General features: G+C 38.1%; 1 protein-coding gene across 7 annotated transcripts in view; it reads right to left on the reverse strand.

Moving 5' to 3' along the window:
• ACACA (acetyl-CoA carboxylase alpha) overlaps positions 1–26,284 on the reverse strand; it is a 266,475-nt gene that overhangs the window by 70,508 nt on the left and 169,683 nt on the right. For all 7 annotated transcript variants that reach the window (XM_059908198.1, XM_059908197.1, XM_059908199.1 and 4 more), the window contains 6 exons: positions 25,399–25,440; positions 24,135–24,350; positions 22,257–22,412; positions 19,926–20,129; positions 15,181–15,336; positions 13,475–13,621 (listed from right to left, as the gene is read on the reverse strand). In XM_059908198.1, coding sequence (XP_059764181.1) covers positions 13,475–13,621; positions 15,181–15,336; positions 19,926–20,129; positions 22,257–22,412; positions 24,135–24,350; positions 25,399–25,440 — 921 coding nt within the window. The remainder of the gene's footprint in view (positions 1–13,474; positions 13,622–15,180; positions 15,337–19,925; positions 20,130–22,256; positions 22,413–24,134; positions 24,351–25,398; positions 25,441–26,284) is intronic.

The following is a 26,284-nucleotide window of genomic DNA, read 5'->3' on the forward strand; positions in this document are numbered from 1 at the left end:
CAGGATAATTTTGGTCATAGTTTTTAAGAAGCTGATCAATATGATGCCCATGTGGGGAGAAATATTTTAACTGCCTTCTCACGTGGCCCTCTAACCCAACATCTCCTTTGTTTTCAGGAAGGAAAAGCTATTTCCTCTAAATGCATTTGTAGTTAGGAAGATTGGGCTTTACACCAAATTTTATGACATACTAACTTTAGCCACCTAGGCCAGAGTAGCTTAGATACAAGTCCAGAAGAATCTACTTTAGCATTTGCATGCGAATGCAAACACTGTGTCTATGTGGCACTGGGCAAGCAAATAACACTCTTATCTTTTGCTATTACCTGGGGACTCTGTGTCACTTGGGCAGTCAGTTCAGAAATTGGCCAGGTCATTACGCTTGCAATATTGACTTCTAATTATTAGTAGTACTTTTTTAAAAATTAATTAATGAATTAATTTTTATTTTTGTCTGCATTCGGTCTTCGTTGCTGTGTTCAGGCTTTCTCTACTTGCGGCGAGCAGGGGCTACTCTTCGTTGCGGTAAGGGGGCTTCTCACTGCGGTGGCTTCTCTTGTTGCGGAGCACGGGCTCTAGGCGCATGGGCTTCAGTAGTTGTGGCTTACGGGCTCTAGAGTGCAGGCTCAGTAGTCGTGGTGCATGGGCTTAGCTGCTCCGTGGCATGTGGGATCTTCCCGGACCAGGGCTCGAACCCATGTCCCTGCATTGGCAGGCGGATCCTTAACCACTGTGCCACCAGGGAAGTCCCTTGACTTCTAATTAGGTGTCAACACAGCAGCACCAAGAACACACTACTCTTAATGTCTTTCTAAAATGTGTCCCTTATCAACTGTCCTCCTCCCCACTTAAAAAGTACCAGTACAGGGCTTCCCTGGTGGCGCAGTGGTTGAGAATCTGCCTGCCAACGTAGGGGACACAGGTTCGAGCCCTGGTCTGGGAAGATCCCACATGCCGCGGAGCAACTAGGCCCGTGCGCCACAACTACTGAGCCTGCGCGTCTGGAGCCTGTGCTCCGCAACAAGAGAGGCCGCGATAGTGAGAGGCCCGCGCACCGCGATGAAGAGTGGCCCCCACTTGCCGCAACTAGAGAAAGCCCTTGCACAGAAACGAAGACCCAACACAGCCATAAATAAATAAATAAATAAATAAATAAATAAATAAATAAATAAATAAATAAATAAAAAAAATTTAAAAAAAAAAGTACAGAATGGAGAGTGTTGTGTTGAGTCTTGGTACAGTGAGATTCCTCATTGGAAGAGATTAAGTTTTGAATAAGCACAATGGATAAATCTCTAAGGAAGAATCTGTTGCTCAATTTACATTAAAAATTAGATTTCACTGCTAATCAAATGACGGGATATATAATGGTGAACATGGGCTTGGGAGTCAAACAAACTTGGATCCACATCTAAGCCCTACCACTTATTAACTGTGTGACCTTGGGAAATTCACTTAATTTTATTGAGCATCAATGTCCCCACATACAAAATTAAGAAAATATTACCTATGGGATTGATGAAAAATTATTAGAAGCAGTAATCTATTATATCAACTTTAACATACAAAGTTTGCCTTTGTCTCTCCTCTCAACCTATCCAAATCTCACCTGTTCCATAAAGGTTCATTCAAATTCCATTTCCTCAGAAAAGCTTCCCCTAGTCTAAAGTGACTCCTTTCTTCTGATCACCTACTAAGACCTTCATGTAGAGAACTCATTTGATAATTAATCACATATGGCCTAGGACAGCTTTTAGCTTGCCAGCTTGAACCATCATATCATCTATTCCAGGGCATAGCAGGACTCCTACACATTTCTACACATAATATGGGAGTAATAAATACTTGCTGGTTCCACAGTCATTTCATTTTTTAAATGATTCTTGGAAAATAGTCAACACCAAGAGCTTAGAACATCGTGCATGACTTATCTCTAGGGATCACAGAATAACAGTACTAAATGCCATTAAAATATTTTATTTTTTAAAAATAATAAGAATAATAGCTACCATTAATTGCACACTTATAACATGCTGTACTATACTATAAATGTTAATAAATACTGATAATAGTTAGGAGATTAAGCTGGAAAATCTGCCTGTCTTGGTTCAAATTTCAGCTTTATATGAGTTGTATAGCCTTGGACAAGTCACTTAACCTTAACCTTAACCTCAATTTTTCCCATTATAAAATGGGGATAACACAGTATCTTTCTGGAGGGATTGTTGAGAGGAACACCACATTAAATTAGTACAGAGCCTGGCATATAAAAGTCCTCAAATAGTAGCTATTATCATTATTAATTTAAAAAACAGCTGTTATTATTGCCATGAGAAAACCAAGGCACAGAGGTATTCTTTAAAGTATGATTCATATAATTTCCTTTACTAGAGAAATTAAGGAAGTATGTTCCAGACTACTGCCACTGCACTTAGCTGAAATGATATGGAAAGATGAACATCAATTATAACACAAACATAAATGTCGCTGACACCTAAAGGCAATGTGCTACCCTGGATTGGATCCTGGAACAGAAAAAGGTCATTAGTAGAAAAATTAGTGAAATCCAAAACAAAGTCTGTATTTTATTTAACAGTATGGTATTGTACCAATGTTAATTTCTTAGTTTTTATAATTATAACATGGTTATATAACGGATTAATGTTAGGGGAAGCTGGGTGAAGGTTAATGGAGGTTAAATGGGACCTCTGTATGATTTTTGTAACTTTTCTGTAAATCTAACATTATTTTAAGATAAAAAGCTGAAAAAATAAATGTCATGATAAAAACTTTTTTAGAGGGAATATATTGACTAGTGAGGTCATTGTTAGTGTTTTGTTCAACCTTATAAAATGGTGGCTATGAAGACTATGAACAGTTTTTTAAAATACCCATGATGTAATGCTAAATTTAAAGAAGCAGGATAACAAAATTGCACGCATACCATAATAACTCTGAGAGGCAAAACGGTGTGGTGGTCAAGGGCACAGACTCAGAAACTAGATTCTACAAATCTGAATCTAATGTAATCTGACTCTGACAGAATAGAGGTTCAGTCAGTTTTCTAGCCACATAACCTTAGGTAAGTTACTAACCTCTATATGCCTGAGTTTCCTCATCAGTAAAATGGGGTAATAATAACCTATTGTATTAAGTCTGCTGTGAAGACTAAATACATGTTAAATCTTATAGTAAGTGTTACAACACACGCACACATGCATACACCCACTCTCTATCTCTATCTAAAAGCTTGTTGGGGGCTGGGGGGAAGGGAAATAAAGAAACATAGCAAAATGGGATGATAATTATTTTAGGATGATGGGACTGTGAATTTTTCCCCCATTTTCCAGATTTCTTTAATGTGTTTATGCCTTCATAACTTAAAAATTTTATAAATTAAAAAGGGAGAAAAAACTACCAAATACTTCTTCACTGGGTAACAGGTACATGGGAGCTTATATTATTATCTCTAGTGCACATTTGAACATTTTCACAATGAAAAAAAAAAAATTTAAAGGAGAAAAAAAAAAAAAAAATCTCACCAACCTAACGGATTTCTCATGTTTTAGAGGAACTGACTCTAGGTTTTAGTTATACTACAACAGATCACATTTGTATAAAATTTAAAGAGACGAATAAACATATGAAAACTTAAAATCAAGACTCACCTTAAAGGGAGAAGAGTATCAAGAACTGTCTTAGTCTGTTGGGGCTATCATTTCCTTTTTTAAAAAGAAATGCTCTGCAATGATGTGGTATAATGTAAACATATGTATATATAGGTTTATACAATATTAATATCTCTACCTTAGAAGTACTGCTTCAGTGTTTTTCTGGTCTGATAGTTAAATACATATTTATACTTTTAAAGTCAATATTTGTACAATAGACAAGAACAGTGCCTATCAGCTAAACACATATTTAGGACTGTACCACATGTACTGCAAACATGTACTAAAATCAAAAGCTTATATTTATACAGAGCCTTTCATCTTGAAGGGGGCTAAAGAGCTTTACAAACATGTACATAAAAGGACATTTGCACTGATAGGCAGGCAAGATATCAATTCACCCGCTCCCCTATTTCTTCCAGCAGTCCGGGGTAGGAACACATGGTGTCAACAGATGCAGGTCTATAACAGCTGCAAAGACGTGTCACACAATAATCCACCATACACAGTCACTGAAAGAGGGCTTGCAACTTGAGAACGGTAACTGCTCTCCTCCAGTGCAGAAGCACCACGGCCATTGCCAGCTTTGTGTTTTTAAATTATTCTCTACCAAACTCAACTAATCACCTGACAAAATTGAATTTGATACTGGAAATGGTTTCTGAATGCAAAATACTTTGTCTGATGATGAAAACTAGTTTGAAAAACGCTTTCCTCTGCCCTTGTTAGATTTAGAATAAAAAAAAAGGGGGTCACAACATTCAGGAGAAATGGTTCAAAATATTCTATCTAAGAATAGCTTTGTCTCAGAGGATTGGGTCATTACTTCAGAAGACAGTCATATTTTCCTCCCATTTAATTAGGACACCGTAAGTTTTTCAGTCAAATTACTTTATATGGATGGGGCCTATCTATATTATACACACAATGGAGGTTTTATATTGAAAATTCTGCAATCACTATATAAAAGCATACACAAGTGTGACAATGTGATTAGGAATATGACATTCACTGATTTCACCTAAGCCAAGTTGCCTTGCATGTTAACTTAAAAATAACAACCGAAGGAAGTTCCATCACTGAATCCTCTTGTTTCAGCTTCTCTCTCCCTCCAACGTTTCTATGCAATAAAACCTAGTGAAAATGACACTCCAGGACTAAGGCCTAAGGACGACTAAAGGGCTAAGGAAGCAACAAAGGGAGAACACGTAGCCTGAAAGGGGCTTGTCAGAGTGGCTGGGTTTATGGTCTAACGAGTCTCAGACTCAGGCTTTTGGTCCCTGGCAGTGCCACTGACTTCTTCCCCGACCACTGTCTTGCCGAGAGAGGCATGGACTAACCAAGTGGTTCTAGGGACTTACTGCCAATTATAGTTTCATTAATATAGCCATAAATCAGTTTTTAAAATATCTAATTTCAGATTATTTTTGATAACAGAGCATTCCAATTAGCAGGCTTCTTAGGTGTAGGATTATCCACCTAAACTAATTACCTTAAAGTGAGAAAGGGAAGAGGTTCAAAAGAGTTACCGCGAATAAGTTAAGGATCAGCAGAAATATACATTTGTTTTCCTTATACGAGTTCTAAGGAAGAAGATATTTCTTTGGCCACAGTCTGATCCTGGAATAAACACGCGCAAGCAAGGGAGGAGGGGATGGGGCGGAGAAGGCAAGCAGAAGAGAACAGTCTTATTTAACTGTTTTTATGTGGGTAAAATGATTTGTGCTACAGTATTTCCATAAGAAGTGGGACCATTATTTTCCTGTAGAAACACATTTGGTTTGAAAAGTATCACTGGACAGGACGTGAAAATCAAACCGAATGAATTATTCACAACCTCCGATCAGAGGTGATCATTATTTCTGATGCTCCAAACAGTGATTAGGATTCTGCCCTGAGATGTCATTTTCTCTCTGAGTAACACCAGTGATACAGAAAGGCATTATCTATCTATCCATATGTGTATTTTTTCTCCTGGGAGGACCCTGGTTTAATGTTACTATAACGGATAATAAAAACACGATAATATTAACATTTATTCTGATGGTGCCCATAAATGCCATTAGTCTGACACAAAGTGTCAACACTAATCATGACCCAAAATTAACACCAAAATTGACATCAACATTAATTGTACTATCAGTGTGAATAGAAGGTGCAAGTGTACATATGCACACGTACACACCCGCACTTTCCAAAGCTGCTGCTACCACAAAGTAAAACAACAATATTTCAGCTCAATAAAGAAATCGGAAGGGAAAGCTAAGGGGCAAAACAGGACAGGAATTTGTTTTCAAGGATGTAAGAAGCATTCAAGTCTAGCTATGCCGTGGGAAGTAGAAAGGGAGTATCTTTGCCACAGCTGCCTTTCTTATATCTCCACACTTTGAGTTCATCGGTAATAATATCTTTCTATATGGACTTAAACACAGGTTAGACTGTGGCTGAGATGTTGAAGCTTTATTTATTTTCCATGCTGAAAGTCTAAAAGTTGAGTGTTTCTGGCAAGGCCTCCAGTAGCTATTGTGCTACTACTGCTAATGCTGGGAAGATGACCATCCGACAAGGCTCTGGGGCAGAAATATAAAGAATCTTAGAACGTTAGAGCCAAAACAGACCCAGGCAGCATCTGCATCATGAAGATGAAAAAACTAAGATCCAGAGAGAAGGAATATGAACTTGAGTTCCTTTTCAGACAGATAACAAAATGCTACCTTTCCCCCTTCCTTTTGTATGTTGGATGGAATACTAAATCTTCACTTTTAATTAGATACTATCAAAAAATAATTACAATTTTAACTTATATTAGAACCTCGTGGGAAAAAAATACATCATGAAACATTAGAAAATACTGTATAGGTCTTAAAAGGTATATTTTTAAACCATAAGGCAATGCAATATTTGACTTAATTTGTGCCATTCAGAAAAACCATGCTGAAAAAATGTCAATGCCTTTCCATATTGTATTATCTTCTGGATATCATGTTCCATTGCCTAGTGTCGTGTGAGCACATAAAGGAGCTGAAAACAATTTTCTTAACAGCTGAAAAACTCTTTTTTTCATGCTTGGATAATTCAAAAATGGCTGAACAAACTTACCTCAACCCTTCTAAAAAGCGATAAAAGGATAAGAAAAATATCATTTTTAGAGCAAAAAATTTTCTTCCCAGAGGTAATTCTTTGAAAATGTTACCAAAGATTAGAAATAATAATTTTAAACAGGGGAATTATTTCTTCCTGTACTATTTATATGCTTGAAACCACAGTAATTTTACACATGTACACACAATGCTTTAATAAACATACCAATTTTAAAAAACACATGCAATGGAGCACATACAAGCCAGTGGTATTTGAGAAATGCGGCGCCGGAGTGACTGGGTGATAGGGAAATTAACCAAGCTGGCCTACCACAGTTCAGGAAGCCTCCCCCATTAATCATGTAAACGAATGTTGAACTCTGATGCTCCACGCTACACCTCATCCTCTGGTGTCATCTGTTGCTGTCCTGATGTTCATTATTGCCTCTGGTTGGAGCTGTAAAATTTCTTGACGTAGGGTACTATATCACACCCTTTTTCTGTAAAATCTTAAAAATTAAGATGTATGAAAATGCTGGCAAGTTCATCCTTTTGTTTAAAGGCTAACTTTAAGGACTTACTTTTGAAAGGCACTGAGGAGCCCTCCACAAGTGCTGCCTTGGTTGGCCAAGGGATGCATTAGGATTTTCAAAGTCAGTCAAGCTCATTGGGCCTTGGTTTGCTACTAATGGAATGAGTCAAAATCAACTAATCGACCCGATGAGAACTCTCCAGCTCCAATAACAGACATTAAGAAGGAATTCGAAGAAAAATATATACATCCCAGAAGAACAGTGTTAGGAATTCATTAGAAGTAATTCCATGGCAGCAAGACCTAGCTTCCAAAAGTAGCCTCAATATTTTTCTAATGAGGGACTCAACTTTGGTCCTGAAGATCATTTCAGACAAAGACTTGTAGCCAAACACACTAAGAATGAGGCTAAAAGAAGAAAAGTGCACAATAATTTTAAATAAAACTATCTTACCACGTATTCCGTAATATGTCTTTTTCTGTACTTGAAATTCCTATCTTGCTAGGTTAAAAAGATTCAAAATTGGTTTTTTAAAGTCCTTGATGAAAAATAAGCTAAGTGCAAATTATGAATGTTTATATGTAATCAGTGGAATGTGATACTTTTCTGCCGAGGATCTCAAAGCACTTAGAAACATTCTCCCATCTTCAGGGACAGATTGGTGGCAAGGACCATTAGTCTCTTTTTATAACTTGAACAGTCAGTGCACAGATCATGATCCTGTTTTTCAGATCTGCTTTTCTTGGGTCTATTTCAGAGCTCACCTTCAGCATGCTACAATACAAATATGCCTCTTTTCCAACACACATCTAAAAGACTGATATGGACTCAATTTCCACACCCAGCATGAAAAGGTAAACTGATTTCAAAAGAATGAAACAAAAGCACAGTAAAATACATCCAAATTAGCTTCCCATTCATGGAGCTATTCTGAGGTTAAATCGAGTAAAACAATAGGCAAAAGCCTAATGTTAAACTAGAAAAATATTTGGGTTTTGTTCGCATGAGAAATGGTCAACACTTTCCTTACTCAAGCCCACGAACGCTCTCTCCAGTCAGTTTCAAAGCATAATGGGTTGCACTAGAATTTAAGTCCAGGATAGCCCAAGCAATTCCTTTGAGAGTATGGAAAATGTCAACCAAGTGAATTAAGACAGAGGGTTATGGTGGTTTTTCTAAAATAAGAGGTCCTTTGGGTTAAGAGGTCCAGCCTAAGAACTGTCAAAATAGATCTACTAATTAATTTCTTCCAATCTTTCAGGCTTACATAAGCTTACCAACTTCCTTTCCCTATCCAACTCCTAAATTTTATTTTTGTTTTTATACTCAAATTAGAGATTTCAAAGGATTATAGCAAAAATAAGTGAGACGCAGTGTCAAAATGGTTAAGATTTATTTAAGCTAGTCAATAGATGCAGGGATATTTGTCATATCACTCCATATTTTTCTATAAGTTTGAAATATTTTATAATAAAAAAGTTAAAGAGATGCTTACACCTTTGTGGGACTGGACAACAGTACCTTGCCAACAATTAGACGACAGTTAAATACGGGCAAGGCTGAGCAGTTCTAGAACTGAATTCTTAATCCCCACCATTTCATCCCCCAGAACATAAAGCAGAACTGAAACCAAGATACCAGTCATAATGGCAGCTAGCCTTCGAACTTTAATTTATACTACTTTTTTCCCTCCTCGATCACCCTCTTTCTAAAAAATGTTTCCTGTAAAAATGTGCAGTCATGATGTAAGATTCAACAGATCTCCACCCAAAGGGTTAAGAGAGCAATTGCACGTTGTGGGAACACTAGGCAAAGCCTACCATACCAACTGAAAAAAAAGGGAAGGATACTGCTGGATTTGCCTCACCGAACAGGGCAATTCAAGAGGTTTATCTGAAGGCTAGGCTGCTGAGAAGGAAAAACCCTGACACCTAGTGCCCATCTGAAAAAAACGAAGTCTTGGAGCCACTACAATTTTAAGTCTGGAAGTGTGTGTGGAGGTGATCATCAAATTGCATTCAATCTGGAACATACTTAACTCTCAGAAAAATTTTAAGGAAAAAATGTAATGCCATGCAAGAATTCCAGTCTCTAACTACCAATCCTTTTTGGAGTACACATCCTAAACCTAATTATTATAACTGCTTCTAGACACAGCATCTTCTTCTCATCGCAGATTTTCATTACGACAGGAGCAATGAGAGGGAATAGATAGGTTCATATTGTTAAAAAGCCCATGTTCTGAAACAGTAAGGAAGACAGGGTCCACATTTTTATCCACACTAATTCTGCTATAAAAGGTGCCTGCCTATCGTATCTTTCATCATTGCCCAATTTGGAGATTCATCATCTAGTTCACAGAGCAGTTAAAGGAAATATAATAAAAGAATGCTAATAACATTTCAGAATATATAAGAACACAGTCTCAAGAAGGCCAGTACTTTCTTTGTCCTACCAGGCAAAGTTAAGTTGTTCTCCGTCAAGTCGGTTACAGACATTGGCTTGATCTTAGCCTGAGCCTTTTAATAACAGGACTTGGTGCGAAAAGCAGCTGCATTGGATTGTGAACTGTTACTCAAAGTGTTCCCACCTACAATTATAGCTTCCACCAAATGATCAAAACAGGTTAGCAAACTGGCAGGAAAATGAAAACAATTCCCCCCAAATCGAGAAGTGGTGAAAGTAGAACTGTTGGTTAGCTGCGCTTCTTCTATATCCAGGCTCAACAGCATACATTCATCTAGCTGTGTATTTACATACAGTGCCCATCACAGGAGCATGAAATCAGTTTAGTCTACGTTGCAATCACATTTTCCTCAATTTTCACCTTTACTTGAAACGATTAAAAAAAAAAAATCCTAGACAACTTATCTTTGGAGCTATTTGCAAGGAACGTAGTTCACAGATTTGGTCTACATCTTTTTTATTCCTACTCTAAATTCATACTAAATGCAATGCCATTCAAATCTGACAATGAGAAAAATGTGTTCTCCTATACCTTTCATCACGCATAAGGTGGCATTCCTTCAGTTACATCTCTCTCAATGGGGAAGGGACAACTAGGAAAATAGAAAGGAGAGAGTAGCTAATGTCACATCAGAAAAGCTCTCTTTTGCCTGCTTTTAAGTCGGCCACAATGTTCAAAATGCAGGTCACATCTCTGCTGAAACAGCCAATATTCTTCCTCAAATGGCAAACAAGTTACCTAAAACTAAATGGAACTGAATTGTTCCAAGTCCTGGTCCCATCACCTTTTTACCTATTTCCTGTCCTGGAAAAAAAATAGGGAAGAAAGACTGGTTACCCACATAGCCGATGGTATGATAAGTGCAGGCTTTCTGCCTTTGATTATGGGGAGAAGCATCTCAATTCATGGGGAAACTCTGCAGGAATCTCTTGTTTTACCTGTATTCCTTATATCCATGTGCTAGCTTTGAAACCCAGAAACTCCAATCCTTCAAGGTAATGCAATATCACCCACCATGATGACCTGGTGGAGCTGTCACCTTTGCAGAACACCACATTATGATGATTTAATGTCTACGTAGCATTGACGCATTTACATTGAGCCTCGGCTCTCAGAACATTAACAGGTCAATCTTTTATTCCTTTTTTTAATAAAACTATTTCTCAAGGCTCCGTTCAGATGCCCATTCTCTTTGGGATAGGACTGATTTGCTCCCAATCTCATCAGCATGAGCTCTTTTCCTTCCCCTCACATCATTCTTGGGGTAATATGTAGTGTGCCAAGCTCATGACAAACTTGTCTCTTTGGCCAAAGAAAATTAAACGGCAATTGCTGAAAGTCAACTTGCCTTGATAAAACTGGGCTCAGCACGAGGAAATACATCCTCCTGACACCTCGTCATCTCTTAGGCACAGCTGTCCCTCAGAGTTCTGACTGCTGAAACTCCATCTTTAGATTGGTCAGTCGCTCAGTGGACATGCTTCATTGTACGTTCAAGCTCTAGGTAACAGAGTTGGATACTAATACCCCAACCTCACTCCTGTTGTGCAGGACCCTATAATCTAGCTAAGGCCACTGACTGACTTCACCAGCCATGCCGGGCATTAGTCACTAAGTGCTTGCAAAAGAAATCAGTCTCACTCCTCCCGAGCTCAAAGACTCAGCAACAGCAAGCTAACACTCAGCTTCAATCCTAGTCAATCATTTGAAGGAAAGGAAAAGAGAACAAAGAAAACAGGCAACTAAGGAGGGAAAAGAGGAGGACAAGAAGAAAGTAAGAACTGACGAAAAGCAAAAAAAAATTTTAAATACTATTGGATTTCTAGATTTCAAGATTATTATTAAAGCATTGGGCAAAGGAAAACATGTGGTCCCTGTATTGACGCTACTACTCATAGCCCTAGTCCTATGCTGCTGTTTAAGACATCCCTTTGCACCAAGGTTTGTTGGGTCTTAAAAGGGTTAATAAACCTTTTTTTTTTTTTATTCGTGTGTGTGTGTGTGTGTGTGTGTGTGTGTGTGTGTGTGTGTGTGTGTGTGGTCTTTGGGTACAGAGTCCCGTATAATAAGACTATTTGTATTCATACTGGCAGAGTAAACACTACATGTTCATGCCCAGGCAGCTCTGTGCTTGTAATTTCAGCAAGAACAGAGCTCTGTCCCTCTGGGACTTCACTATTCCCCCAGTCTCCATTCGCTCAAACAGAATGAGAGCAGAGAGAAAGCAGGACAGAAAGATCATGGCAAGAGGTTTCACACAGCACTGCAGCTAGTTTTCACATGGCCAAAAACCTCATTTTGTGTTTTAATTACATTAGTTAAAAGCGTTTTTCTCTCAGTCCCATGTTCACAAGGGTGCCTTGCACTCCTGAAGACTCCACTGTTCAATGAATCAGAATTTAAGTCTAGCACAATGAAGCTTTTCTTTGCTGCTGAGGGGTTCACTAAGTAGATGCTACACACAGTGGCATAAAGCTCTGCTGCAACTTCGTGCGTGAATGAGTATACATACACCTACTCGCGTCAAAATTCTACGCATCCTTTCTCCCCAGCCTCTCGCCTTTGCTATTAGATCAGAAGAACTCCTACAAGTCTGATACTCTCCATCGGGTCCAGTGCTTGCATCCGTCTTAATACCAAACCATCCACTTTTGGGCCACGGGTGTACTCGCTGAGCAGCCACGCACCTAGTACATATAGGAAGTTGTTTTGAAAAAGATACTGCATAAAATGGGGAAAAAATTGCATTTATCCCCAAAGGTCTACCCAGTCTGTTTATGGTGAACACTCAGATAGAGATTACTCCTTCTAAGGAACGAGATTTATCTAGGGATTACATCTAAGGTTAAAATAAAAACATATCTCATTTTAGGCTTATTACTGTTGTTATCACTGTTGTTACAACTGTACATTAGAAGCATAGTTAGAATCAGGAAGAATCTCAGTGCACTGAGGAGGATGTCGGGTATAGGGCAGAATACGACTTTACATCATTAACAGTGTACTATAGGAGAAAGGAATCCAAAGCTAGAAAAGGCATTCCTGGATAACTATCAGACACGGGTTCACCATTACCTCCTTTTATGTTTAAACCCCTGGTTCTGATTGGGCCCCTTTAAGAAGAAAATATTTACCATGCTCACAACAGTACCAGATGAAATTACCTGAGCACAAAAAAACGTATCAAAAACCGTACACCAGTATGCAAAGTAAGTATCCAAATAAGGAAAAACATCAAGAAATATTCTAAATGCTTTTATCATAGAAAAATCTCAAATTTTCAAATATACAAAAACAGAGAAAATAATCTAGTCCTATGTATCTATCACCTAGCTTCAGTTAACAACTCATGTTCAATCCTGTTTCATCTGTACTCCCACATTCACACCCCCTCATTATTCTGAAGCAAATCCTAGAGATTAGATCATTTTATCTATAACTATTTTAGTATGTATCTCTAACAGAAAACAATACTCTTTTTTAAAAAGCAAAATTGTAATAGCATTTTAAAAAAATGTAATACCATTATCACACTGAAAAAACTAATGATAATGCCTTGCTATCCAGTCAATGTTCTCTGGCTAAAGAATTCTACCAACAGGACTACTATGCTGCCTATGCCACTCAGATCTTAATTAATATTATTTAATGACCACCCACACGGAAAGCTGGTACTAGTGGGCACAGAGATAAGAAAGGGGAGAGGGGGGCGCAACTACTTGCCTCATTTCCTCCTGGAAGCCTGTTCATGTGGACCAGTTGACCTTGATCATCCAACACAAGCTCAGTGTACGTCAGCATGTCTGAAGGCAGAGGGGGTGATGGAAGGAATGCCTGAGTGGACATAGACTCCCAGAGTTTGATCAGGGACTAAAGGAGGAGAAAAGTTTGACTAATCAGTAACAATTAGCATTTCAACATGAACAAAATAAATATTAAAATATCATCAGTCTAGTTTTGCTCTTTCTTTTCCAAATGTTCTGCTGAGCGTCTAAAGGTTAGACCAAATTCTAGAGCTTTCATTCTCAGTTGAAATAGATTTGTAATTGTCTTTAACATAATGTTTTTTACACGCCAAAAATCAGGCACTTTTCCAACAACATCAAACTACTGAGCGATCATGAATCAGAATGAATCAGTCCCTCTTTAAAAAAGGAAGAGAAATCCTAGAGAAACTTGGCTACAGAAGAATAACCAGGAAAGTGACATGACACTCAGCTAATACAAAGTAAACCCAAGAACACAAGAATAGAGTTTCTACTAGAGGTTCAGGGGAAGCATCTTCTTTCTATTATCTTTTCAAAGCTACAGGCCCATACACGGCAATTAGCTCACTAGAGGTGTGTGACTGTAAATGTGCAAATCAAGTCTGCTCAAATTTGAGAAAACAGAGAGACACACCTATCATTTTAAAACCATTTCAATTTCCACTCCCAATTGCATATTACCAAAAATATTGCTGCATGAAGTGGGAACTAGTTCAGTTGTTTCTCTGCTTGCCTCAAAGCAACATTTAAAACCAATATGACTCATTCATACTTACAAGTCCAAATCACTGTGTTTATGTCTATTCTATAGGAAGAATGATATAGGATGTGATTTCTCTTTATGGCACTGGCACCGGGGAACAGAATCAACACTCAACTTCTAGGCTAACAATGCCGGTAATACTGAACGAAGACAGCTATGTTTCAAGAGAGAGACCTTGTAAACAAATGGTTACATAAAGGAAATCTCTTGTATTCCTGAATAATACAGGAATTACAGAAAGACTATTTACTAAGACCACATATATTACTTTATTAAAATTCAAATGTGGTAACACTGGTATTTTTGACTAGGAGACTCGGAAAAATCCTATATTCACATATTTTTTTAAGGACAAATTCAGTACTCTTTTGATACACTAGTTTTTATTCAGCTATAATAAATCTCCCACAAAAGAACTGATAATTTAAACTGTGTACCATGAACTCTATATCCATTTGTATATGTTATATATTGATTCTCATCACATTAACCTAGGTTATCAGTTAGAGACCTGGGTTATCTTGGAAAATAGGAAAACGAGAACTGGAGTTTCAAATCTCTTTTTGATTTGAATATAGGCTTTGGAAATAGACACCTAAATGTAACTCCTTACACCGGTCATCGTAAACTACCATCGCAGGCATGTGGTCTCGGTTTACTCTTTTCTGCTCAACAGAGGCCCCTAGCCTCACCATTCTTCCTGTTAATTCATAAAGAACCACCCAACATCTGAGTTGGCAGTCACAATCCCAAAAGAGATAGAAGTGAGAACAGTGTCAAGATATTTCCTGCCTTTTGAAAGTGCCCTATTCCAGTCTAAGCTGCATCTGATGAAAATTCAGGAAAAATCTTGCCTCTTTGGCACACGTCAGAGTTCCCCCTCCGTTAGCCACCTTTACCTGCCGAAACATCTCTGGGATATCATATATGTATGTTGTCCCTAAGGACTGTGCCTGGAACCTCTTTGATTGAAGCAGGTCTTTGGTCACATAGGGAGTGTTGATTAACATTCCATGTAATGGTCCCTGTTTGTCTCCGTATGCCTGAAACATGATCTGCAGGAAAAAGAGGATGGCATGGGGAGTTAAAAGACAGGGGGAAAAATCAAATCACCTGCCTAGAGGGACTTTTTTTCACAAATGTTATTTCTTGAAACACATTTTTGGTGGGTTGAGTAGCTAAGATATGCCTCTTAACATTGGGTACATGGTGCTCTCACCTCTTTACAGATTAACCAACTCCAAAAGATGGTATGTAACCGACCACATATCACACTTTTGAAATCAACAAGAAAGCACAGCGTTAAGTTTCACATTTCAGAGATAGACTGACAATGTTTGCCTTCTAAAGTGACTTGAATCCCATATATTCAGAAACAAAGCATGTCAACTAACCAACTAAGCAGTTCTAGTATTTAAGCTGAGAAACAGCTAAGCACTAAAGAGAATTCTGTTCTTTCCCCAGTGGTAGAAGGCAAGGTTGAGGCTCTACCAGGTCACCTACACTTTAGTCTATTTGATTAGAAGGTGCTTCATAAGTACGATTAGCTATATAAAGGCTTCAAAGATTTCTGACACAAGTGGATTTCATCCGTCCATCTAGCTAGCTAATTCTTGTTAGCTCATAAGACACAGCCTATAGTAAAAAAAAAAAAAAAAAAAATTTATTAAAATATATATATAAAATATACACACATATGTATTTCCCCCAGTATACTATGTCTACGACTAGTGAATAAGCTCCTGCAATACTTATATTGTCACATAATAAAATCACTACACCAGTTTTTAATTATTTTAACCCAAATATTTCTAGAAGAGTACTTCATATTTGATATATTTAGACAGTTTTATTTGCTTATGAATATTTATAAGGGATGCCATTATTTCAATTCAATTAATATTTATTGAGTGCCCAGAGGTTGTATGACACTAAACTAGGCACTTTATGCATGAATACATAAAACATAGATTCCCAATGCAGTGAATACAAATGGAGATTGGGATGTGAGGGTATGTGTGTATACCCACATACTTATTCAGGCCTAAAATATATAAGCTTAAGTCTACCACTAATGAATAGATTTGCAGACCTGCTAAACAGGCATTAGAAAAGAATTAAGTACTCTCCTATATCCTGGGTACAGTTCAGTTAAGTGAATCCTTAGCCCTTTAGATCAGAGGAACAAATGTGTTCTACTGACTTGTCAATCAGGTCCTATTCTGGGCAAAATTTGTCTTGGGCTGCTTAAAGCCCAACAGAATGGAGCTCCAAATCCTCTTGCACATGACCAATGATGAAAGTCACCAGGTAGGAGGTAGAATTAGCATTGTCTTAGTAATGTGAGAGGTAGAAATAGTAATGTTTCAAGAGATTCAAAGTGTTAAGTGAGGCCAGGGTGTTAGTATGTGAAAACTGGACTTAGAGGAGATAACCCAAACCAAAATAAGAAAAAAAGGAGCAAAAGCAGTAGGTTCTTGGAACTACATTCCAAGTACATACTTATAGGTCTTATCTTTCTATTAGACAGAAAGAGAGGTACAGTTTTGCAAGGTCTGGAATAAAGTCAGGCTGGTCATTTAAGCAACATAACTGGAGGTACTTTCACTGCTGGTGTGAATTTAAAATGGCACAACCTCTTTGGCAAACAGTTTGGCAGTTTCTTATAAAATTAAACATATACTTACTATGACTCAATAATTATACTCATATATTTACTCAAGAGAAATGAAAACATATCTATACAAATATTTGTAAATGAATGTTCACAGCAGCTTTATTCAGAATAGCCCAAACTGGAAAAATAAAGTCTCAAATGTCCATTGACAGGTGAATGGATATAAAAATTTTGGTATATTCCTAAAATGGAACACTACTCAGCAGTGAAAAGGAACATACCCATAATCCATGCAACATGGATGAATCTCAAGAACACTATGCTGAGCAAAAGAAGCCAGACACAAAATAGTACATATTGTCTAATTTCATTTATATGAAATTCTAGGACAGGCAAAACTACTCTATAATAATAGAAAACAGATCAGTGGATGCCTAGGGCTGGGGCTGCAAAGGAGAACAAGAAAACTTTTGAGGGTGTCAAGGGTTCTCTATCATGATTGTGATGGTGGTTACACAGGTGTGTGCAATTTCAGAATGAATTAAACTGCACACATAAAATGAGTGCATTTTATTACATGTAAGTTCTATCTCAACAAAGTTGATTTTGAAATGTATATTTCCCTCTTACACTACACATTGGAAATCAACTGATTTATGCAGTGGATTACTCAGATCTCTCTACTATGACTGCCTGACATCAGTGTTCACTACAGCTAATTCCACAAAGACTATACAAGGAAAATAAGACAATCTGAAACTCAAGCCAGTCAACCTTGCTCCTTGTTGGCAGAAAGAATAAAAAATTATTCTGGAGCAAGAGGTTGATAACAATGGACAGCATTGGAAGCCTCTGAATGGTCACTTATCTATCTATGTTGTCTATGTTAATTCCATTTTCTACTATAATGGCCATAGTAATTAAAACTGGTAAAGTATATGTTTTACAAGTTCATGAAAACAGGTACACATTTTATTTATCACACACTTCACCGGAGGCCATCAAAAGGGCTTCTCTTGGAAAACAATCTCTGATCCCATATAGTCTGCTCCCTTAGAACCTGGTACTTATTTTATGATGGCACAAATCATAATCATACAACAGAGAAACTAATTATCCATCTTCTTCCATCATGAGGTAAATTTCTTGAGAAGAGACATCACTTTTTATCTTTGTATCCATACTGCTTGATACATGATACGTGGTCAATAAATGTTAAATTAATGAACAAATGAATGAATGATACACATGGTTCTATATTGTTTTAAATTCATATAATGACTCACTAGAGCAAAGAAAGGGAAAAAACAAATTGGCAAGAAACATCAAGTAGGCTTTCAGGGTGCCAGAACTGAGTTAGAAGCTGTTCCTTTTGTGGTCTCCCCTCCTCCAGTCGTGGGCTCCTGAGTTCACACTTGGCAATGGCTGTTGAATCTCAACTGAAGAGCCTCAGGGAGACCCCTTCCTTCAGGGCTTACTAAACATGCCGGACCCATGGTAAGAGGGGTGCTCCCTCAGGCTAAAGGCAGCTCATTCATTCTCTCAGATACTTAGTGAGTGCTTATTTTGTGCCAGGCACAGTACTAAACCCTGATTGAAGGCATCTGCTCCTTTCATGCCCCTGTGTCACCACTACCCAGCATGAGGGAAATCTAAGAGCTTTCAAATAAAAGAAAGGGGGGGGGAATAGTTATGAAGAACAAATGTATTTATTAAAAACATTAAAGTCTCAAGTGGCCATCTTATTTTTCACAAGAATAGATCTGCCTTGAAGCCACTGCAGAAGTTAATTAAAAACATCCCTGCCCATGGAAAGCTTTGACTGAAAATGTCTTTAAGGTTGTCCTGAAAAACATCAAATGCAGCAAAAAATTATTGAATACTCTTTCTCTTGCTCACCCCTTGCACTCTTATGCACACTTTCTCTCTGTTTTAACTGTTCACTTCTCAAGTGATAGGTTTCTCTGGCCATCTAACTGGGAATCAAAGCACAAAATGAAAGGTCGCTCTGACAACTGTCCAAACCTAGAATTTTAAAACTCATCTTCAAAATACCAGCAAAAAATCTTTTCTTACTGCTGTTCCCAGATTTAAAAGGACATAGAAAAAAAACAAGAGACATATAATCTCTTTCTGTCACCCAATACATAGAACAGACTGAGACCTTTGTGTACACATACAAAGGAGCAAGTTCATCCTTTAATGAGAAGAAAGACACTTCCCAAGTTCAGGCCAGAGACCTACAATTAACATCCCAGTTCTTAAAAAGATGTGAGCAACGGTGAACTGACCTAAATCCTGTATCATAGCAAATGGCCCAAATATTGAGAAACCAAGGTGGTAAAACAGATTAAAAGGGAATTCTTTGTTATCATAGAACCAATCTAGTTAGAAAGTCACTTTCCATTTTCATATTCTCAATTTTTCTATCTGAAAAAATGGGTTAAAGTTTGCCACTTTGCTCTTTTACAGATACATGATACTCTGAACTCTTTGAAGGAAAGATAATGTGTGTAAATGGAATAAAGGGTAAATAAGATAAAGTCACTGCTTGATATTGCTCAAGCTATTATTGTATTATGTTGAAATTTTCCTTCTTTGAGATATTTCATATTTCAACAATTCCCCTTCCTTTACTTGCCAATGAGTGGTCTAAATAGGCTGAAAATGGGAACAAGGACAAATCAGATCAGAAGAGACAAGACTGCTCAAGTAGCCCAAGAGCCCTCTAAAAAAGAGCCCTAAACTGCACAGTTACCTGTGGAGTCAGGTTCACTTGGCACCTGTTAGGGCTCATCAATACATGACAAAAGGTTAAGGGTTTCATAACATCCATGGTTAGGACAGAGGCACATCTTATGAGGCAAATGAAGTGTTTCAAATTCATGCAACCATTTAAGCTAAGAGAGGATAACCCCACTAGGTGAAACAATGGGATTTGTGAGTTTGGGTCTTTCTGTAACAAGGACAAGTGGCTTCTCTCTAGGACCAAGTCAAAACTTTGAGAAGCCTGCTTGACTACTGTACCTGTGCTGTCCTGGAGTCAGTCACTTCCTTGTACAGGCTGATGTCCAAGTAATAGCCAGACTCGTTTGTCAGGAAGAGGCGGATGGGAATTGCTTTTCCAGTTGGTGTCAGGCGAATGTTGATTTTCAGCTCTGCCTGGAGGACGCGTAACTTCCACAGCCGACTTCCATAGCGCATTACCATGCTCCGCACAGATTCCTCAATCTGACACAAACACATCACCAAGCATAAAACTTAAATCCCTTGTAACTAGGACCTGTTTTGGGTCTGCCCATCTTTGGGAAGGGAGGAATGGGAAAAGATGCTGGCTTCCGGAGATGTGTCCTCCATGCATTCCTTACAAAAAGTCACAGTTTCTCCCCAACCCTACTCTTGCTTAGAACAAGTCAGGGACAATTTCATGCTGGCCTGGCATTTGAGTGGTTTTCTCTGGCTCACGACACCCAAATCCGCACAACTCCCTTCCTCTTTCCCAATTATATTCATAGTCTATGTCAAAGATCTGCGATATCTAAAATTACAAACCATGGGATTTAAGAGAAAGCCCCAAATAAGAATAAAATCTCTATTTAAACAGCTATTAAGTAGCATTTATATGCACAGTAACTATGTTTCATTGCACTTTCAGGACCTTAAATCAACATAGCAATTACCACCATGAGCTTTTTTCCATACAATTTTATTAAACTTTATAATATATGCTTCTTGGTAAATTGCACAAATTAAAGAAAGGCAATTTGTATGTGGTGCTAGAATGTTCTCTCTAAACAGAGCTCTGAAACTTGGTCACTGCCAAGTCCAACTGGGACTTAAGTAGATGGGGCAGATGTTCCCTCATTTCTCTAAGCTTTATACCAAGACAGCTTAGTGCTCCTAGTTTTCAGGGGTCAGCGAGTTATTTTAACCAAATGGCCTTAGATGTGATTTTTCCTTATTGACATACTAAAGCAAAAAAGAATTTTTTTCCAATAGCGTTACAGGCAGCTAGGACATACTACTCAAAATTAATGTTTTCTTAAATGAGGTATCTCTCTAAAATCCTTTCTCAAGTTCTTAGAACATCTTTTTAAAAAATTTCATACCACCCTTCTCTTGTGGCTCTTCAGAAGTGTGTGCCACCCTTGTAGTTTGTTTCTGCTCCAAAGAAGTTCAGGTTAAAATGGATTTCAAGGAGTTAACGTCTCTATTCCCACACTTGCTTGTTAACCAAGAGATATCTATCCATCCTTTTTTCGAGGGAACAAAAGTCAACACCTCTATATACAGGAAATTGACAGCTATCTATGATTAGAAAGACAGAGCCAGGGCATATGAGTGTTTGGAGTGGAAACAGAGAGGCTGATAGCAAAAACTCATTGAGAAATGATAAGTCATATCTACAAATATATATAGTTATATAGTGTCCAGGGCACGTTTTAAGTCTTTTAGTTTCATCAGTCCCAGAATGCTCAGGAGAACCTTTACTTAAACTGGATGATGAGACTTCATGAAACTCAATGAGTAGCCCTGTCCTTGGCTTTCCTGACAGACAAAGCAACCAATCAGTAGTTTGGAGTCTTGAAGAAAAGAAGTACAAAACGATTTCTCAGGTCTTAGATGTTAAGTTCAAAAAGCAAAATAGGAGAAAGGGTTCTCCTATTCAAATTCCAAAATATCATGAAAAGGTTAGAGAGAACAGAAACAGAGAGCAACCTGTCTTTACTACACCTGGGATAAAAGGTCAAGTACAGAATCACCTTGTTTTCCTTCCTTAAATTATATGGAATGCATTTTAGAATAGAGCCTCAGGGAAGAAAACATACATAAATATATGCAGAATTACATATCAACCAAATTCTCTCTCCATGGAAAAACACTAAAGAGAACTAAGTTAGACACTTTGGGAAGGTGTATTACTTCCCTAAGGCCACCAGGTGACCTGTGAAAAGAAGCAGTAATTTTGCCAAAATGCCCAATAATAACAAAGTTAGTTATTCCAGATGAGAAATCCTAGGGAATTAAATAAAATAGGACTGCTATCATGGCAAATATCATAAAACAGGTACCAACAGAAGAAGAGGAAGAAGTTTTGCACTTTTCTACTGCAAATAAGTGACCAGCATTAGTAACATCCTACCACCTTCAGTTTTGGGGTCTGCTTTCAATGGTTACAGCACATTTTTGACACCATCCCAGAAACCCAGTCCTACAAGCATTCTGTAAACTTTAAAGATCAAGGGTTCAATCAGCTGACCGAGAGTACCTGTTTCCAGGTCCAAGTGCAAAGAAACATGAATGAATCTCTCTGCTTGTGTTGGCAAGTGCTGGCAGAGAAGCTAAGGAGAAATGTACCTTTGAAGGGTCCATGATGACTGTAGGCACAAAGTTGAGGAAGATGTGGTTGCAGTCAGTCCGGACATTTGTATTATTAAAAGCGACCTCCAACTCATCCATGGCTTCTAGGAGCAGCCGCTCCCCTTCATTTTGTAGATATTCAAAGGAAGCTTCCTATGCAGGAAAGAAAATCACCACCAACATTAATGTGTTTTAAAAGAGGCAATAAAGAAACAGCTGTTAAACACATGAAAGAATGCTCAACATCATTAATCATTAGAGAAATGCAAATCAAAACTACAATGAGATATCATCTCACACTGTCAGAATGGCCATTATCAAAAAATCTACAAACAATAAATGCTGGAGAGGGTGTGGAGAAAAGGGAACCCTCTTGCACTGTTGGTGGGAATGTAAATTGATACAGCCACTATGGAGAACAGTGTGGAGGTTCCTTAAAAAACTAAAAATAGAACTACCATACGACCCAGCAATCCCACTACTGGGCATATACTCTGAGAAAACCATAATTCAAAAAGAGTCATGTACCAAAATGTTCATTGCAGCTCTATTTACAATAGGCAGGACATGGAAGCAACCTAAGTGTCCATCAACAGATGAATGGATAAAGAAGATGTGGCACATATATACAACGGAATATTACTCAGCCATAAAAAGGAACGAAACTGAGTTATTTGTAGTGAGGTGGATGGACCTAGAGACTGTCATACAGAGTGAAGTAAGTCAGAAAGAGAAAAACAAATACCGTATGCTACCACAGATATATGGAATCTAAAAAAAAAAAGAAAAGAAAAAAAAATGATCAGAAGAACCTATGGGCAAGACGGGAATAAAGATGCAGACCTACTAGAGAATGGACTTGAGGATACAGGGAGGGGGAAGGGTAAGCTGGGACAAAGTGAGACAGTGGCATGGACATATATATACTACCAAACGTAAAATAGATAGCTAGTGGGAAGCAGCCGCACAGCACAGGGAGATCAGCTCGGTGCTTTGTGACCACCTAGAGGGGTAGGATAGGGAGGGTGGGAGGGAGGGAGACGTGAGAGGGAAGAGATATGGGGACATATGTATAACTGACTCACTTTGTTATAAAGCAGAAACTAACACAGTATTGTAAAGCAATTATACTCCAGTAAAGATGTTAAAAAAAAAAAAAGAAACAGCTGTTATACATACTTAAGCAGTAGCATGTCACAAGTCATAAGGCACCTGCTGCAGATGTTATTTACCCTTCTCCCTAGGGTCAACCCAAGGACCACAGGCAGCAGGGGCAGGCAAGGGTCAGATAAAGACCTGCCAGACCTTCCTCCTGCCTCTTATGTATCCTTTCCTTCCAACAGGTGGGGATGCTGGGCATCTCCAGAGCAGCAACCCCACTAGGGTTATATCTCACATATGGCAAACAGAGCAGTTTAGAAAGGAAATCTGTTTAGAAAGGAAAAGCTGCAGAAAGGTTACAGCTATAGGATGCAGTAACAACTAACACACCAGCAAGCACCTTGCTATGTACAGAAAGCACCCCACCTCTAGACAGGTTTACAATGGGGTCACCTCTAACTTTTCTCCTTATCCTCTATCATCATCTAACCTTCCCTGTGATTTCTCTGTTAGCATGCTTTTTCATTTTCTCAAGCGAGTACTATCATGCTTCCATTACCAAGACAACTTAAATTAAAGGGGGAAAAAGCCCTTCACTACATGGAATATTTACTTCTGTGAGAGAAATGACTCTCAGACCTCTGCTGGTTATTGGAGAGTAGGATGAAAGGGAACAAGAGCCTTGATTCAAAAGAGGAAAACCTGATTTTGACCCATGCCTGTTTCTCTGTCCCTTCCCTCAGGGATAACTTCCCATTAAAGTACAGCACCCACCTTGGTGACCAGATCAGAATGTCTGATGATTGCACGGACAAAGAACCTGTAGTCTGTCACTTCTGTGCCCACTTCCACCTTGGCTGCTCCAAGGTACAGGTGCATCTTGTGATTAGCACATGGGATGGCAGTAAGGTCAAAATTTCTCATCCGGTTCAGCTCTAACTGGAAAGCTAGGGCAGGCTCCAGGTGACGGTAGATACGATCTTCCTCAAACTGAACGCAAGAAAAAAACAGCTCACAAGAGGCAGTTACAAAATTATATTATGAAAGTGTATGTAAAAGAGATGCTTAAAAATATAAACATAAGCCATGATGTGCCAATGAGTCAAAAAAGGAGCTACATACAAGGAAAATGCTAGAGCTTATATAAGATTAGGCACTAAAGTCCCTGTTTACTTTGCAAGCTTTCATCATTCATGCTTTTACAAGTGGTGATGCTCTCCATTAAAAACAAACAAAAAACACCAATTCCCTTAGATCTCCTGTAGCATTTAAAGCCTTCATAATTCATTTTTTTGAAACAGTAAACCAGACTGCTTCACATTAATATCTATTTCACATACCAATATTTCAGTTTTACCCAACTAGTCTAAAACGCTTATGGGCAGGTCTTATACTCTTATCATTTCTGGCAGAGTAAAAAGGACATAGTAAATACTTGGAAAACAAACATCATACAATTTTTAAAAATAGAGATATTTGGCTCTGGACATCCTGTATCCATACATAATTATTTACCTACCTTTTTTTAAAGTTGTATTGACATTTACTCTATGTTTTGCTGAAACTAGACATGTAAAGAGTATATGCCCATTGAGTGAATGGAGAGAGAGAGCCAAAAACATAACCTGGTAATAGGAAGAAACCAACATGGTCTGAAATTTTACATTTTAAAATTGAAAAACAAATGCTCATAAACAAGACTTGAGGATAAATGAACTGTCTGTGGGTGACAAGAATAATCCTACTAAGTATTGTAGCCCTTTAATATTACATCATTAGGATTATCCTAAGGCATAGAGATGATTTTGAAAGTTATCACTTTCTTTGGGTAGGTCAATACATTTGATTGTTTCCTAAACCAAACTCTTTCAGAAGGGAGCCTTTATTAGTTCTAAGACACACGTAAGGCAAGGGGAAGCATACGTTCAATTAGAGGAAGGAGAATGGAGAGAAATACGGCAAAGATAAGCTACTCTTGGGCTTTTAAGGAAAAAACAAAGATTAAAAAAAAAAAAAGAGGAAAAAAATCAGTTCTTACCTTATCCCTTGCTCGGAATGTGAAAAACTTAGGGAATTCTCTCTGTGTTAAAGAAGGGGGGGAAATGTGTCAGTCCTTCATATATATGGCTCTTTGGGGATAAACACATAGTACAGAAACAGTCAAGCATCTAGAAGACAGTTGCCTAGAAAACATGTTCCTTACCTGGGCTTAGCCTGGGGAATATGCATGATCCTCTGGGTAACCATCACTTTGACCCCACTTACGAATTTGAGAACCACCACACTATTAACCTAATTTTAATAGCTACCCTGTTCTAGGGAAAGAAAAAATATGTATTTTTTCATCTCCCAAGTGGAAAAAGTCTTCTTTGGTATTGCTCTTGGCAGAACCTGGCAAATAAGACCAATACACCTGAATTCTGCAGCACTGCAATAGTAGTTACTGGACTGATTTCCCAAGTTTCTCCTTAAGAAACTCTTAAAATGTAAACTAGCCAGACAGCATAGAATCCCCAATTCATGTTTTTTTTTCCTCATTCACTCTTAAGTCAATAATTTCAAAGGTTTAAACAATGACATTTCAAGACAAAGAAAAGTACAAGATGTTACTTTGGTTCATACCACTATATGTATAGGAAAGAATGGGGTGGAACTAGTGAACGTGTAATCATTAGGTCTTACTGCTCTTTTGCAGGGCATTACACGAGAAAGCAATCAATTTACTAGAACCTTATTAATTAACAAAGATGAATTCAATTAGCAGAGTCCATTAGTTTCTGAAATTTAACTTATTAACACCAAATACTCCTGTTTCTCGGATGGGAAGCTCTACCGGCAGTGCTGGAATCAAGTCATTACTATTTGCCTCTATAGGAGGTTTTATTAAGGCATCTTCTTCATTATGAGTGCAATGTAATCAAACA

This window comes from Balaenoptera ricei, chromosome 20, assembly GCF_028023285.1.
Source record: "Balaenoptera ricei isolate mBalRic1 chromosome 20, mBalRic1.hap2, whole genome shotgun sequence".
Lineage (NCBI taxonomy): Eukaryota > Metazoa > Chordata > Mammalia > Artiodactyla > Balaenopteridae > Balaenoptera > Balaenoptera ricei.